Here is a 16,088-nt window from a genome sequence, read left to right as displayed (position 1 = left end):
ATTCTCCGCCCCGGGCTCGCCTCGGGCCCCCACGAGCAGCCCGGCCGGGGGCCGCCGAGGTGTCTCTGGGGAGCCCTGTGCGGGGGCCAGGGGAGCGCTCAGGGGTTGGTGTCTGGGAAAGGACAGAGCCGTGGGGGGGGGGTCACCCTGCAACAGCAAGTCAGCGCCGCCAACGGCCCCCCTTGTGCAGCCCGAGGAGGGGCCCGGCCAGCCTGACTTCTGCACCCCAGCTCCGGTCCTAGCCCTCGCCCTGCCAGCTTAGCCAAAGGAGGGGCACGCACCCCTCTGTGCATGGCCTTGGCTGCCCCTTGGCTCGTTATTCACCTGGCCGCCTGTCTAAACCTGGACTGTGAGCTGTCTGGGGCAGGGCCTGCTTCTGGCTTAGTTCTTTGTACAGCCCCTAGCACAGCGGGGCCTTGATCCCCAAGTGGGCTGCGGAGGCGCTGCTCTAACAGAAGGAATGCCCCAGATACTGCGATGGCAAATCCCAAAGAGACGGCTCCTCTTTGCTGAAACATCAACCCAGACAACACTGGCACCTGGGCACAAAGACCTCTGGCCAGTGAGGGTCACTGTGGACTAATGAGCCCCATGGGCCAGCTGCCTCCTGCCCCCAGCTAAAGGACAGACCCGTGTCAAGGGGTGACATCTGACCAGGGTGCAGAACTGATTAGCAAGTCCTTCCCTCCCACACATGCAGCTCTGACAGCTGGGAGAGGCAGGAGCCTGGCCCAGCCTGGGGAGTCCAGGGTACTGGTCTGGGACTCAGGAGATCTGCTCCTGGGACTGGCACTGACCTCTGGCAAATTGCTTCATCTCTCTTTGTGCCTCAGTTTCCTCATCTGTCCAATGGGGATGTGTTTTGAGATCTGTGGGTGACAAGTGCTGCTGTAATTCTGATACATGGCCCACTGCTCTATCCTACTATGGCACCAGTTCCTTCCTATGTGCCCTGCTGAACCACCCGCTATGCAGGGCCCTTTTCTCAGCTGTCTATTCTTCAGCGCACTTGGGGAGGGCATTCCTGCTGGAGGAGACTCTGGATATGCAAACCAGCCACCCCAGCACCTAGCAAGCACCCCCACAACGCTGATGCTGTAGGGAAATGGGGGAATTCACCCGAGACATCTTCCCGGAGTTGGCTGCCTGTTATTCTGCTGAGGCTGTAAGTCTCCAGTACTTAGTGAGGGGAGCAGAGAGGCAGCCAGGCACTGTCCCAGCACAGTGATCAGAACCAGCCTCCCCTCTCCTTATAGAGCTGGGAAAGGCAGATTGGGTCCCCGCTAGCCCATGCCCTCCTGAGCCGCTCCCTGCCGTCCATTCTCCAGCACGTGTGCAATGACTCAGGCAGCAGAGTGCCTTTCCTAGTCATTTACTTACAGCTTTTAACCTGAGGCTTCAGAGCATCATGTTTACTGGAAAGCAGCAGCTGCCTCTCTTGCTAGTTGCCGGAACCGACTCCTGCTCTCTGCAGCTGTGACTCACGGGACCAGGCCCTGTGTGTCGCTGCAGCCTGAGCGTGGCCGCCAACTCTGCTTTAGCTACTGGTTAACATATAAAACGAGCGTGTGATAAGGACATTAAGGTGTGTGCTCTTAACTGATGTATGGACAAGACCAGCAGCCTTTCTCTCACACACAGATGAGAGAGCTGTTGTCTTTACAGTTAAACTAAGGGGCTGCACTCATTTTGTTTAACTTCCCTGTGCAACTGCTGACACAAAATACAAAGCAATTCTAGCCGAGATTAGTTTATTTTCCCTAAGGTCAGATTGTTTCTATTAAACGATAAGAGAAACGCCCGGGGGGGTGTCCTCTGCCCAGATTACAGCCACTAAACCCACGTTTCCAGGATGATCGAGACAGATCCGCGGAGCAGCAGCTGAAGTTCACAAGCTGGCACAGCTGCAGCTCCGCAAATCCCTGTAACCGGGGGGTGGGAGGGAGAGAAACATTTCATGAAATGCTGTTTCTGTAGAAGCCCTGGATAGGTCCGGGATCAAACTGCAAATTCCCTGAACACTGGTGGGTTCCTGGTACCTTCCCCTGCCCCCATCCATCCCTGTCAGTGAGCAGAAGAATTGGGCCTGGCTTCTCCCACCAGCACCCCCTTTGCTGAGAGGAGAATTTGACCAGCTCTCTCTCCTCGCTTGCAAATCACTCGTGTGTAGCTTGGGTGGGTTAGCTGGGAGAAGAAATCACACCCCCACCGCCACCCACGCTCCCCAGAGCATGGGCAGGGCACATGCTACCAGGAGAACAGTCACGTGCCTGTGTGTAATAACTGCCCCCTCAGCAATGCACAGTTCAGGGGAGGAGGGATGTCACGGTGTTCGGAAGCATCAGGCATTGATCACTGCCAGAGACGGGGCGCCAGGCTGAACCAACGGGCTGCCTGGACCAGTGGGTGATCCAGTGTGGCAAACACACTGTTCGTATGGCAGAGAGGGTGACTCGTTGTGACAGACGATACACCGGGGCTCGCAGCTCTGCAGAACAACGTGCGCTTTATGCAGAGATGTCTGCACGCGAGGGAATACGAGATGGCTTTTCATGGGATCCATCTCAAGGGGTAGGTTGTCCCTGCCCCTCACACAGCTCCCTCTGGTAGGCGATGCTCAGTGGAGCAGCCAATAGTGCACCGTTCAGATGCGGTCTGAGCACAAAGCCAGCCAGGTGTTTGGCTGCAATCAAGGACAGCCAGAGGAAGCAGCAGCCTGGTGCAAGCTTTACCTTCCCCTTAGGGCCCAGCAGAGCTGTGGGGAATGAGGCTGCAGCTTTCCTGCTCGTGCAGCATATGTCAGGTTTATAAAGTTCCCTGCTTAGAAAGGCCAGCAATTGCTTTCACTCTGACCCTGTGCTGGCCGTGGCTTTCCGCACAGCCAGGGATCTTGGCCCTTTCTAGTGGCAAATCCTCAGCCTGACGGACACAGGTAGGGTGGGGGGAGTCTTTTTCTGCAGCTGCCCTGTGAAAACAAACTGCAGCTCAGAGACATGGACACTAGAACATGCGGCTCATGGGAGGGGAGAGGAGGATATTGATCTTGGCACCAACTGGTGCAAACCAACTGCTTCCAAAATAACACAGGGAAACAGATCTATCCTCTGTGAGAGGAACCCTGCCGCCCTGGAGCCAGGACTACTGCCACCTCCCACCAGCGCAGGCACAGCAGAGCCCATTATCCCCACGCCTAGCTCTGGCACAGATGTCAGCAGCCCCCAGACAGAGGAAAACCAGGCTCCCTCTTCTCAGCACTGACACCCCCGCCACCAAGCAAGGGTACGTCTTGTTATATAAGCTCCGGGGAGGGGCCCACTGCACAGAAATGGGACCAAATCCAGAGCGGATCTAGAGGGCTGCACAAAGTCTGTGCTGGACGGCCCAGTGGGAGCTCACCTGGCACCAGAGTTCCTGGGATACATCGTCAGCTCCAGAGCGAACAGAACATCAGTGTGAACACTGCAGGGAAGAACTCTTTGCCTCCAGCTCACTGGGCCATATCCAGAGCTGGCTGAGAGCCCCACAGTCTGCTGGGGCTCAGGGGTCCGTGGGCATGAATCGGGTGGGGACCTCAGCTTCGTTTCTGGCAGACTGGTGTCCCCATCACAACAGCCACCTCTGTCCTCAGGCCTCTTGCCAGCAGCCTCAGCAGAGGGCCACGGCCAACGAGCATGGACAAGGAGCCCTCCTCCCGCACCAGATGAGGGCATTGCAGGTGCGGGGAGTCATGCTGACAGAGGGGTGGGGCAAAGGGAACTTGCTCTAGCGCTGTCCCATCATCTGAGATACACCAAGATGTTCAGACTCCAGCCCCAAACTCGCCACAGCAAAAAGGGGCATGTGGCTGCTCCATGCCCACACCAGGAACAATACGGCCAGAAGAGACGGGGCACCTTTCCAGCCAGCACCTCCTGACCTAATCCTGGGACACGACACGGGAGTCAGACATGGGCTGAGAACAGAAACTCCCAGCCCTTAATCAAGAGCTGGTCTCCAGAGCTCCGGGATCGTACACAACACTCGGGATCTTATCAGGGTGACGTTTCCCGTGGGCCCCTGGTGCCGGTGCTGGTGCCAGCCCTGCTCTTTGAGGGCCCGCTCTAATCAAGTAACTGAACTTATTTTCCTATGTGTTCAGCTGCCAACTGTGCAATTGCTCTGCGGGCGGATTAGGTCAGTAATCAAAGGGAACGCTGCTCCGCTCAGTGCTCCAGCGTCTCACTTACCAGCTCCAGCCCATGCTGCCAGAACCCATCTCCTCTGATCGCAGCGTTCATGGCAGGGAAACAGCGGGGCAGAGATGGGGCTGACCAAGGAGATCCTGAGCACCCACTGAACTCAGCTCACGCCTGCACAAGACTTGGATGCACATTTCAATCAACTACACGCCCTGGGAACCTGCACAGCCGGCTGAGCCGGCAGCATCCTGGGCTTGCCCCAGCTCTGCAATCTGGGGAAGGACTTGGGCCTTGATGGGGGTAGCTTGGAGTTGGACAGATCCCATTAGAAACTCGACATTCACCACCTGACTGAGAAGGGCCCGAGGTCCAGGAGCGCAGCCAGGGCGCAAGGCTCATCTGAGCCTTTCCAAGGCTGAGGGAGCAGCATGGCACAAGACGCAGGGTGTCAGGAGAGCTGGGCGTGATCAGAAAAATTCAGGCAGGTCCCAGCTGCACAGCACGTCCACAGCAGAGTCACATACGGCCCAGGCAACGTGCAGAGTCATGCTTGCCTCATGCTGCTGCTTCCTGGCAGGGATGTGCTCTCTGCTCTGGGGGTGAAGCGATGTCACGCACTGCTAGAGAGGGACCCAGCCCCTGAACTGCTGACCAGGAGAGTGACTAAGGGAGCCATGTGCCACCAGTGTACTGGGGCATTCTCAGCTTCCCATGCTCAGTTCCTGGGGTGATGCAGGTCTCTTTCCTGCTGGAGTTCCAGCCCTGATCTGATGTACTCTCAGCGCACACACACAGGGAGGAAGGATGGGTCACTCAGCCCCAGCCCCAGCCCCAGACAGACAACTTCTTGGGACTCTTCCTTAGCCTGGAGTTGAGACAGAAGCATCCTTCCAGCCCTGAGCACAGCTCTGGGGCCAGTGCAGACCCAGGGATCCCCCGCGACAAGGGGTCAGAATTTAACACACTGAAGTGACACTTGATCATAACCAATGGCATTTTTTTTAAAAAGCCTCAAGGCTCTTTCCTCCCCATGAGCAGGTCTGAGCTGGGCATGCACGGCCTGATAGTGCCCTTATCTCAGCCCAGGGGCCCCTTGCACTCCACCTTCCCCTATAATCAGTGTGACCAGCTGCAGCTGTGACCTCAGAGCCTGCAGGGCACCTGATTGGCCCAGAGACCTGCCTAATCCCATGTCTACCAGCCCCTGGTCCAGACTCCTGGCACAGCAGAGCCTCCACTGGAAACTAACAAGCCACTGCCCAAAAGGCCAGCCAGCGATGGGCTCAGCAAGGGAGCAGTGCACCCTCCTGGCTGGGACAGTGCCCCACGATGAGAGCAGCACAGCTCCAAACAGACGTGGGGCGCTCTGTGACAACTAGGGGCTCAGGCCCCATGGGCACATTGCCCATCCACCCAGGCCAGAAGAAACAGGCATGGGGTCAATGACCCCTGCCTTCCTCTAAGTCCATAGTACCACTTGCTGGCTGTGCCGGGGGAGACGGGCCATGTCCCAGCCCAGCCCGCAAGGGAAGGAGAAGCTGCATGCTGGGCACAGCACCCAACGGCAGCAGGTCTGAGCTGTTCTGGGGGGCAGAGACGTGCACCGCCCCCATGCAGCACTTCTAGGCATTCGGGGTTCTGGAGCCCCCAGACTGCTGAGTCTCAGTGTGGGTCCCCCTCCCCCATCCAAGGCATCTGCTGCACAGTGCAAGCCCAGACTCCTGGGTCATTACAGTGGGAACGGGTGAAACCTGATCCTACTGCTTCTTCCACCCTGCAGCAGCCAGCCCCACACCCACCCAGCCAGCTCTGCACAGCTCCTGCTGCCTCCCTGCTCCCGCCCCAGGGCCCTGCGTGGCCCTGTCTGGGTTGCAGCAGCTGAACCCCTGTATGTGCAGGCTGAGTCCCCACCAGCTAGGAGAGTCCTTTCCATCCTGGAAGCAACTACTCATGGGTTTCCTCAGCAGGGCTGTTGGAACTGGCTGTGTTCTCTGCCCACTCCTGGTTTCTCTTCTGTCCCAAGAAAGCAGAAGCCCCTTTGGGCAATTTCTGACACTTTTCTGGCCAAGACCAATGTGAAGGAGCTGTGATTCTTAAAGCTTTGCTTTTTGCTTCTCCCTCTCCCTTTGACAGCATGCCCAAGCCCTGTGCTTTGTCCCCACCTCTGGCCTGCCGCACACACATGGCGGTTCTCCTTCCTCTGAGCTGAGGGTGGAGGTTGTATTTTAAAGGTGTACCAATTCCTTTGCTTTACATACATAAGATAATTGGATTTCTTCCTTCGCTGTGAAGAAACATCCAGGGAAAGGAGTGCAGTCTTGTGGTTAGAGCTGGTACTGAAAGGCAGGACACCTGGGTTCTGTCCCCCACTGCGTGATCATGGGCAAGTCTCTCTGTTCTCTGGGCCTCATCTGTAAATGACAATGAGGCTTCCATAGACGTTAAGGCCGGAAGGGACCATTAGACCATCTCGTCTGACCTCTTGTATAACCCAGGGTAGAGAACCCGTCGCTCCAGCTGGCAGGTGGCTGTTACGTGGATTGTGGGAGCCCCGAGAACCCCGCTCAAGATTCAGGGCCCCACTGAGGGGGTGTGGTACAGACAGTTCCTGCCGCAAGGAGCTTGCAGACTAGGTGTCAGACTCAGCACAACAGGTGGAGAAAAGAGGCAGATGGGGAAGCCCAGCGAACAGACCTTAGCAGAAATACAAGTGCCTGGTCTCGCCCCTTGCTTCCCTCCAAAGGCAGACTGGCTCGTTTGCTGTTTGGGAGGCATGCGGAAGGGACAGTCATCACACAGCTAAGGGCGAAAGGTGCTCCACAGCAATCACAGCTACTTCCCTCGTCACACTTGCGTTGTATCTCCTCCAGCTCACGCAGCACCTGGAAGCCTCCACAGCACAGCAGCTCTAGTGCAAGCAGCTCCAAGCCACGCAAGCCAGGCTGGTTCTAATGTCCCAATCACACACACACACTGCCAAGTCAAGCACACCACGCAGACGTGTGCGCCACACAATCAGTGCCAGATGACAATAAAAAGCCTGGTTATTATCCCGCTGGCAGCTTTGTTTGCATTACCATTGGCTAGAAGCTGCTCCTGTTGTGATCCTGCGAGGACAGGGAGTGGCCAGCAAGGATGTTTGGGCTCTGCTGGAGATGGTGATATCAGCTGGCAGCAGCTGTTTCAGTCACAAGACTGCACCGTGCCCAATGCTGCTTATCTACCTGAGCCCTTCAGACAGTCCAGTCCTTCCTCCACAAGAAGGGCAGCCGTTCAGGCCCTCAGTACCGCAATATTAACATTTCTGTACAGCCCCAAGCTGTGCAGAGCATACAGAGAGTCCCTGCCCCAAGGAACTTGCCATCAAGGTTAGATCTAACTGGATGTGATGGTGGGGATGCTCCCACTCCCCTGAGGTTGTGAGATGGCCTGATTTACTCTGTATGCATCCTGTGAGGGGGGGGGGGAAGGGATGTTCTTCTTCCTCCCCCCATAGAGTAATGAACTAGCTGGAAGACTGGAGCAGGGCAGGGAGTTATTGTCAGGTTTGTTGTGAGGGTAATCTTGCTGGCTACAGGGTTATCTAAAGCCACATCAGCTATTTCCTGAGGCAGCAGCATGTTTAATTAAGAACACAGACTCAGTCAAGGAGAGCAAGGGTAGAGAGGGGAAGGCACCTCTACCAGGAATGCAAGGCCCGGAGGCAGGTCTGATCCACGTGAATAGGAAAGACACACAAACACCCTGGGTCTGTTTGTTAAAGACTCACGGCTCAGGGTCACAGACAAGGTTTATAACCCTGTTGGTACCATTCCCACCACAGGAGCGTGGGGAAGCCTGGGCTGTCCGTGCACAGAGCAGCCAGCAAGGAAGAGAACCTTTGCTCAGTGTGTGGAGAGGGGAGAGCACAGCTGTGAGGACAGAGAGGGGAAACAGCAGAAACTGGCAGAAGCCTGGATATGAGGGGAGAACAGGGAGGAATCAAAGCTGACCCTGAAATAGAGATCTTCACTGGCACCCCTCTGGTCCGTAGACAGCTCGGGGAGGGCTGGAAGTCAACAAGACAATGTGGTTAACCAGAGAATAGTGAGTTGGGGCACGGCCGGCAGGCGTGCGTGCGTGGCTGAAGGATTCAGGCTCTGCAGGGAGGGCACTGACGCCCTCTGCTGGGCTAAACAAACCAGACTTGTTACGCTGACGCTCCGCACAACCGCTGCTGTACCCAGGATGGAGCCAGACCGGCCGCCCTCAGGGCGCCATCCCCCTGCACAGTCACTCTGGGCTGCCGCTTGCAGAGGACAGGCGGGCACTTGGCTGTTTTCTTACCCATTCATTACCAGGCTCTGGCTGCAGGTTAACTATTTTTGTTCAGTATGTGCGTCAGCTGCAGGGACATGGAAACTGTGGGCACTTGGGAAACAGACCAAGAAGTTCCCTAGTCTCAGCTGCCTGTCCGTCAGCTTCAGGGGAGATGGGATTGGGTGGGTGGCAAGTCACATGAGAGCACCACGGCCATGCCTGCCTGGAGAATTCATTAGTGCCTTAAATAAGGAGTCACAACCCGATTTGTCAAATAGCCACTTGACTAGGAAGGGAGGGGAATGGGGATTCTCCCCCCACATAAAGGAGGAACAATGAAGCAGCACTGGGAAACAAAGGGTTAAGTTTACGGCTCGTAAAACCAATTGTTTAAGGCTTTAACTGTCCAAGAAACAAGAAGTCCTGGCTCCTGGGGGAGGGGGATGTTCACAGGGCATGGTGCTATCCTGCTGTTTTCTCATCGCCCAATAAAGTCCTTGCGGAGAGACAATCAGCTCCAGACAGGACTGGAGACCACATCAGCTGTGTGTAAAGTGCTCAGCTTGGCGCAGGAACAGAATGAGGTCACAGCTACTCCCTTTGAGGAAAGTTTGAGCCTATGTTGCAGGAGCCAGGTCTCCTACCAGCAAAGAAGCACTCAGAACAGCAGTATGGTACAGCAGGCTGGCCCACAAAGCTGAGGTGTCACACCAAAGCCCCCCAGTGCGGATCGACACAGACACACCTGTGAGAAGGACAGCATTTGAGTCCAGGGCGTATGTACCCTGATTCCAAGTTACAGGAGTTTCCATTACAAGACAGAGAGGTTTTCTCTCCACCACTCCACAAACTCAGTACGGGCTCTAGCACCTTGTCAGCACTGAAAATTACCTGCTGCTGACAACGGGTGTCAGCCTGGGCTGCAGCTGAACACTGCTTAATCAAGGGCAGGGAAGGGCAAACTGTTCCCTGCTGTCTCAGAAAACACGGCGAAAACTTGTCCAGCACAATCGAGCTGGGCTCTTGCTGTTTCACACATCATCCCGTGAGCAGAGGATCTGAACATCAAATGTGCCCTCAAGCTACCTGGCACTGCTAGAGAGCACGCCCCGTCACTCAGCCCTATCCCACTAGCCGCACGCAGAGGGGAACAGGTGAAGCTGGAGGAAAGGTTTGCCCTGCACACCCTCTAGTACACCAGCTGAAAAGAGCCCAGACTGTCCATGGGGCTGGCAGTTAGAAAAGACATCTTTTTACTTGGAAAGACAGACCATTTGATTTGGAATCAGAGAGAGAGATTCTCTGGGAATCCTTCCCCTCTCCCCATCAGGTTGCCATTTTCAGATCCTTTTCAACACCTAACAATTATTTAAGGCACTAATCTGACAGAAAAGAAACCCTCAGTTTCATTACTGATGAAATGGAAAAAACCACCAGTGCTGCTCTATAAATACACCTTCTTTTAATTATGCCAAATTAATTCCTGGGCACCCACCCCCACCACAGCCGGTGCACTCTGTTTCGCAGTGAGAGCCTCTCATTCCTTGGTTGAGATATTTTATAAATCGGTTCTGTGCTAATGCTCAGCACACTCTGCAAGGCAGTAGGGGGCTGCAGAACCCCACACCGTGACCGGAACAGGGGCGAGAGATCTGCCCTTTGAAAGCCAAACTCAACTAACCAGCCATCAGCTGAAGAGCCATGTGACTGGCTTGCCAGTGCCTGCTCTTCAGTTACTTTCACAGGAACTGGGATCAATAACTGGAGTGGTTCCCCATCATTCCTGGAATGGGTCCCCTTGAATCTACCTAGAGCAGCTTTAATCCCTCAAATAAACAGAATCACCAGGGAGACGAGATAGACAGAAGGTCTCTGAAGATTTCTAAGAAAAAGTCATGTCTTCGGAAGGCTTCACAGCTTCTCCTTGCTCCCAAGAAAGCCAGAATATGCAACTGCTTCCAGTCACTGCTCGATTCCAGGCCTGGAGACTGAACCTTTCAAGCTAGAAATACTTAACAGTCAGAGGAGACGGGCAGGGAGGGAATGCCTATTAAAAGAACTTGACACCTCGGCCGTCGTCGAGTGTGATAATTTCAGCCCTGTGCTCTTGTTGTAAGACTTGCAGGGCACGAAGCAACATGGACTCTTCCAAGCCATGGAACTCTAGGGAAGGATGAAACACCCTCAGTCAATAGAAGCAACACAACTCACAGCAGTCTGTGAGTAATGACGGCAAACTAGGAGGTGCTTTACGGAGCACCTTTCACAGACACTAAAAGCATAACAAACAGCACAATAAATACAATCCACTGCCATCCCCCCGCTATATGACACATCAGAAATGGCACGGCTGGGTGCTGTTAAACAGAGAAGGAATAGATGATACAACTTTCAACACAGACCTGAAAGCAGCAAGGGAGCCAGGCAGAAAACTCAATCCATCTGGAGCCAGATGAACAAAAGGGCAGAGCTTTGGTATGGTGAAAGGGACTGAGGCTCAGGGAAAACACACACAAATGTGTTAGAGATTTTGGGCTGGGCTGTGAATAAGGCTTACGCACCCGCTTCTCAGTGGTGATCAGTGTGAGCACCAAAATACAGAGATAGCATGTAGAGACTTCAAGCAATTTTAAAATATTTTAAAATTGTGACCTGGCAGCATATATATTTATTCTTACGGCACTATTGTGCTCTGGAAAGCAGCCCCAAAACATACAAGACATGATGTTACCTTCATTCTCTGTGTCATCTCCATTGGACAGCTCATATAGTGTGAATACAGAGTTGGTCAGGCCATTCTTAGACACCTGGAAAAACAAGAGCGATGTAAAGAACTTCACTTATGTGTCTTAAAAACAATTAATATTCCCAACACAGATCTCTGCTGGATCTTCATTTAAATGGAGTGGAATCCAGTCAGTATTTACTGGACAAACAAGCTAGCTCCTCAGAGACAAGGAGATCTGACTCTGGAGAGAGTAGCCCAACCCCTGTCGCTGTCCCACCATTCTTTATTCCTTCTCTCAGATTCTAACATTTTACAGTAGAACTCGTGTCATGGAGGGGAATGCAATGACAGCTTTATCCTAACTGCTAACCTCTCAACCACACCCTGGAGAGGGATGCAAACAGTGTATTCACTTGCAAATGACACCTTGTTACACAATGTAAGGTGTGCCCCACCGCGAGATCCCTACACATCCCTGCAGCAGAGGGAAATGGGATCCACAAAGGGAAAGGCGAGAATCAGGACACCAACATTTGATGGCTGCATTTATCACAAATCACAATCAAGGCCTTTTGGCAGCATCCCATCTCTCTGTGGAACTGGTAGTTAGAAAGGGCCATTTTCAGGTGGGATGTCAAATCAGCAATTCATTTCAGTCCCGTTTGTGGTGAGTCTGAAATGACATCTGCCTCCCCATACACAGATATGCAGCCTTGCTCTGTGTAGTACCGAAGCGCCTGTGGCCTCACCCACTGATAGATGAGCTTTCCCCATTCTTCGGGTCTTCGCCACATGATCAGGAAACTGGATTTGTTCTTGTCTAACCATTCTAGGTTCCCTGAAACACAATGGATCGGGTGTATTTACCACAGGGCACCAAACTAGAATGACACGTCTCATTACAGGTTTTATAATAAACAATGGACACTATGCGTGTATGTAGCCCCATCTTCACCCCATCCTGTCACCCACACTGGCTTCCTATCCACCTCCACATTCAAATAAAAAAATCTCTCCACAAAACCTTCCCTGCCTCTGGGGCCTGACTCTCCCAGTGCAGCGGTTTGCAATACGGAGAGGGACACGGAGTTCTGAAAACAAAGACAACAGTGAAAAACAACCGGAACTCAGGGAGATTCCAAGAGGAGTGGTACAATCCATGCCCCAAGTGTTTTGGGACAGACGCACATCCAGAGACCCTCAGCACCAGGAGGGAACTTGGACACAGGCCTTGCTTACACACACAGCCCAGGCAACTTGAAGAGACACAAAGAATTTAGCAGCGATTTTCACCCACCTTTTTTCCTGAGTTCTTCTAACACAATTTGTATGGATTCCATGGGGAGTTTCCCTGTTTCTGCGTTAGGGAAACTGTCATTGCAATTTAGCAGCGCAGGCAAAGCTCAGAGGATGATGTCAGACACGTGACATGACCTTCTCTTACACTGTTTACAACACAAACTGGTTGGGGGAAGGAACTGAAAGTAAGGCATGCCCTGACAGTTCTAAGTAACTGAAACAAGTAAAGCTCTACAATAATAAATCCAGGTAACGTTTCCACAGCACCTTTCATCACTGAGGAGTCCACTGCGCTTTACAAACCATGTACAAGCCAAAACTCATATTCCTACCAAAATGCAGCCACCTCTGGAGTGGATGGAAGAACACAAGGAACACAGAGCAGGCTGGATGAAAGTGGTGGAAGGGGGAATCTTGGCCAATGACATTTGCAAACCCCCCTCTTTTTACATGAAGGGCCTGTGATATTTAATGTCCATGCAGACAGAAGCACAGAGACACAGCTACCTCAAAGGGGGATTACAATACAGAACACCATGCCCCTGCTGACACAATGTTATTTACTGCCTAATGCTGCAGTGCTAAGAACAAGGAATGAGCCTGCTGGTCCAGGGCCAAAGGGCAGAGCTGTTGACCTGGACGAATGTGTATCTTGCAAACCGTTCTGCTCTGTAACTGCCAGAAGTGACTGGGAGTCCCTGCACTGTATTCATGGAGTCCTGGACACAGCAGCAATCTACCATAGGGCACTGTGCAACGCAGCATATCCTAGTCCCAACCCAAACTGCTCTCCAGGATTCCCCTCCGGTGATTCAAGACTGGATTTTAACCGGACATGCTTTACAGAGATAATCAAATCCACCTCAAGCTATTGGTTTGGATTCAAGCCACCAGAGCAAACTGGGCAATGGAACAGCGAAGGATACGCTGCAGCTTCCTGTTGTTGAAGAGTGGGCTTTCTTGGGCCTCCATGACCGTCATCGTGTACTGCTTGTTGAGGCGACAGTAATACAGCACCAAGGAGCACCAGGCTGTCATCTGCTTCTGCCGGGTGTCCACATTGGGCTGCAGTCTAGAAACGGGCACAGAGGTGCTCCGGGTCAGCACCTGGTACCAGCCCAGGTCTGCAGTTAAAGCCGTTTAAGGGGTGACGGGTGCGGCCAGACAGGCCAGTACTACGTGCAACCTCGCCGTAGCCTCCGCGGGGGGCCGAAACCTCAGCCAACAGCAGCTCCCCCAGGAGACGAACCCCCTGGGCCTGGGCCTGGGCCGGCCCGGTGCGGTGCGGTGCGGGGGTCCCGGCCCCCTCCCGCCTACAGAGGCTGCGGCGCGGCGGGCTCGGCAATCCGAGCTGGGCCGGCCTGCGACGCTCGCTGCCGGGGCGGGCCGGGCCCGTCTCACCCGCCGCCCCACGGGCCGGGACTCGGCCCCGCAGCCCAGCCAGGCCCGGAGTCGGGGGCGGAGCGGCCCTGGGATGACCCGGGGAAGCGGGGCACGGCCGGTGCAAGAGCCCCGACCCCTGGTGGGGGGAAGGGCCGGGCCGGGCCGGGCCGGGCCGGGGGATCCCGCCAACCCCGGGGGCTCCTCCCGGCCCGGCCCGGCCCGGCCCGGCTCACTCACGTGAAGAAGGGGGGAAGCGGTACTGCCAGGGCCACTCGAAACTCATCGCCACCGCCCACGCAGCGAACCCGGAACCAACCCGACCGCCGGCTTCCGGCCCGCAGCAGCGGCTTCCGGTCAGCGTCAGGGAATCCGGCCCGCCCGCCGCCTCGCAGGAAGGTTCCGGGCAGAGTCCGTTCCGCCCCCGTCCTGGGGTGATGGGGGGGCTCAAGGCCTCGCCGTCAGTCGGGCCGGCTGGGCGGCCCCGGGCCAGAGGGCTGCACGGCCTGACAAGTGCCCGCCCGGGGCGCACTGGGCCATGGTGGAGGGGCCGGGCCGGGCCGGACCGGTCTGTACAGAGCTGTGTTTAGGTAGCTGTGACGAAGGCCCCGGCCTGGCCGCTGGGACGCCAGGGCTCTGTGTCCTGCTCTGTCACCCTGGCACGTCCCTGCCCCTCTCGCTGCCTCAGCTTCCCGCTGCGCAGCAGGGCCGGGCCGGCGGCTTGGCCGTGTGTCGAGAGCCGGGCTGAAAGCTGCTCTGCATGGGCCAGGGAGCGGCTGGGCCCGGGGCACTTGGGCGCGGGCCGGAGGGTTCAGAGCAGACGGGTAGAGGCTGCACCAGCCATCAGAGACCTGACAGCGAAGCAGCCACGTAGCCTGAGCTCTCCAATCTAGCACCGTGCAGCGAGCCAGAGACACAGCAATGCGCACTGCACGGTCCACTCTGCCGACATCCCTCTGGTGCCTTCATGACCCTCCAGAGATCCTTCCCCCTAGACTGCGGTATCCTGGTCATGGAGGGCAAGGCCTGGCCCTCTCAGAACCATCTCCCTGCAACTTCCAGGGGACTGCTGCAGCACATGATCAGCGCACTGGTTCAGTCGGGTTCAGAGGCAAAATTGTCATGACCAGCCACACCCCTAAGGACCCAGAACCAGGAGCTGCCTTCTCCGGGGTGAAGTCTCGTTTACACACACCTCTCCCAAGGCTATCCAATCTGTGGATGCGCTGGGCTGAGGTCATGGACTCATTACCAGAGATTTACCCAGGATTTGGGCCCTGCCAGTGACATTATTTTACTGCTTGCAGAACAGGAACCCTCCTCTAATGCCCTGGTTATTCTGTGCCTGTCACCTTTCCCCTAAGTCCTAGGGATTTGCTGCCAGTCCTGCCCTCCGAAAGGCCCTTTGAGAGCAGCCGATTAGGAGCCACAGGGGCAGGCTTTCATCTGCTTTGGCAAAGCATTTCCCCGCAGTTGAGAACAGCTCTGTGGTTGCGGAGGAAGGCCAGTTTCATCTAGGTTTTTATTTTTATTGTTATTTATTATTTGACTGATCAGATCAATGGAGTGGTGTGCTCCAGAGCCAAAGGCAGGGAGAGGGGGCTCGCTGTGGGCCATGTGGGGTGACTGTGCTGAGTGTCAGTCTAACAACTTGGGCACGGCAACTGCATCCAGCACGTGGGCCTTGGCCTGTCACATCAGGAGCCGAGTCTCTTGGGGTTAGAAAGCGGCTGGTGAATATCCCAGAAAGAGGGTTTCTCATCAGATCTCAGGTTTTTCTCTGGTCCTGGCCAGGCTGGAAGTGCAGCTGCAGCAGCTCCCAGCCCCATCACAGAGGCCTGGCTGAAGGGGCAGCGCTGGGGCCAGCTGCACAGTGATTCTGTTCTTGGGGACACTGGCAGCCTGTTCTCCACCTGACGCCTGCTGGGTCTCCCTGTGTAACTGCCCTGTCCCAGTGGGGACAGCTGCCATCAAGGGGACGAGGAATGGCAGGGCAGGGCCGTGGGTGGTCTCTTTTCAAACTGATCCCACCAGCCCTGCCCACGCCCACCCAGGTGCGCCCTGTTCACGGTTCCTTCCCAGTCTTCCCCTCATGAAGCCACAGCTGCTTCATTCCTTCTCAGAGTCCCCTGCGGGAGGGGCACCTGCTGCTCTCAGTGAGTGGCCCTGGGTGGGGCGGCCCCTCCAGGTGCTCAGAATGGGAC

General features: G+C 55.4%; 1 protein-coding gene across 1 annotated transcript; it reads right to left on the bottom strand.

Annotated features, from left to right (window-relative positions):
* Positions 1-9,034: 9,034 nt before the first annotated feature.
* On the bottom strand, positions 9,035-14,424 carry VPS25 (vacuolar protein sorting 25 homolog). The gene is made up of 7 exons (XM_067540964.1): positions 14,396-14,424; positions 14,125-14,313; positions 13,431-13,576; positions 12,503-12,556; positions 11,955-12,043; positions 11,209-11,284; positions 9,035-10,640 (listed from the first exon to the last, which is right to left on the bottom strand). Exons 1-7 carry the CDS (start codon positions 14,422-14,424, stop codon positions 10,528-10,530), a joined length of 696 nt encoding a protein of 231 aa, XP_067397065.1. The 3' UTR covers positions 9,035-10,527.
* Positions 14,425-16,088: the final 1,664 nt, after the last annotated feature.

This window comes from Emydura macquarii, unplaced genomic scaffold (assembly GCF_026122565.2).
Source record: "Emydura macquarii macquarii isolate MOO-44397 ecotype Brisbane River unplaced genomic scaffold, CSIRO-AGI_Emac_v2 contig_629, whole genome shotgun sequence".
Lineage (NCBI taxonomy): Eukaryota > Metazoa > Chordata > Testudines > Chelidae > Emydura > Emydura macquarii.
This window is presented reverse-complemented; position numbering and strand designations above follow the sequence as displayed.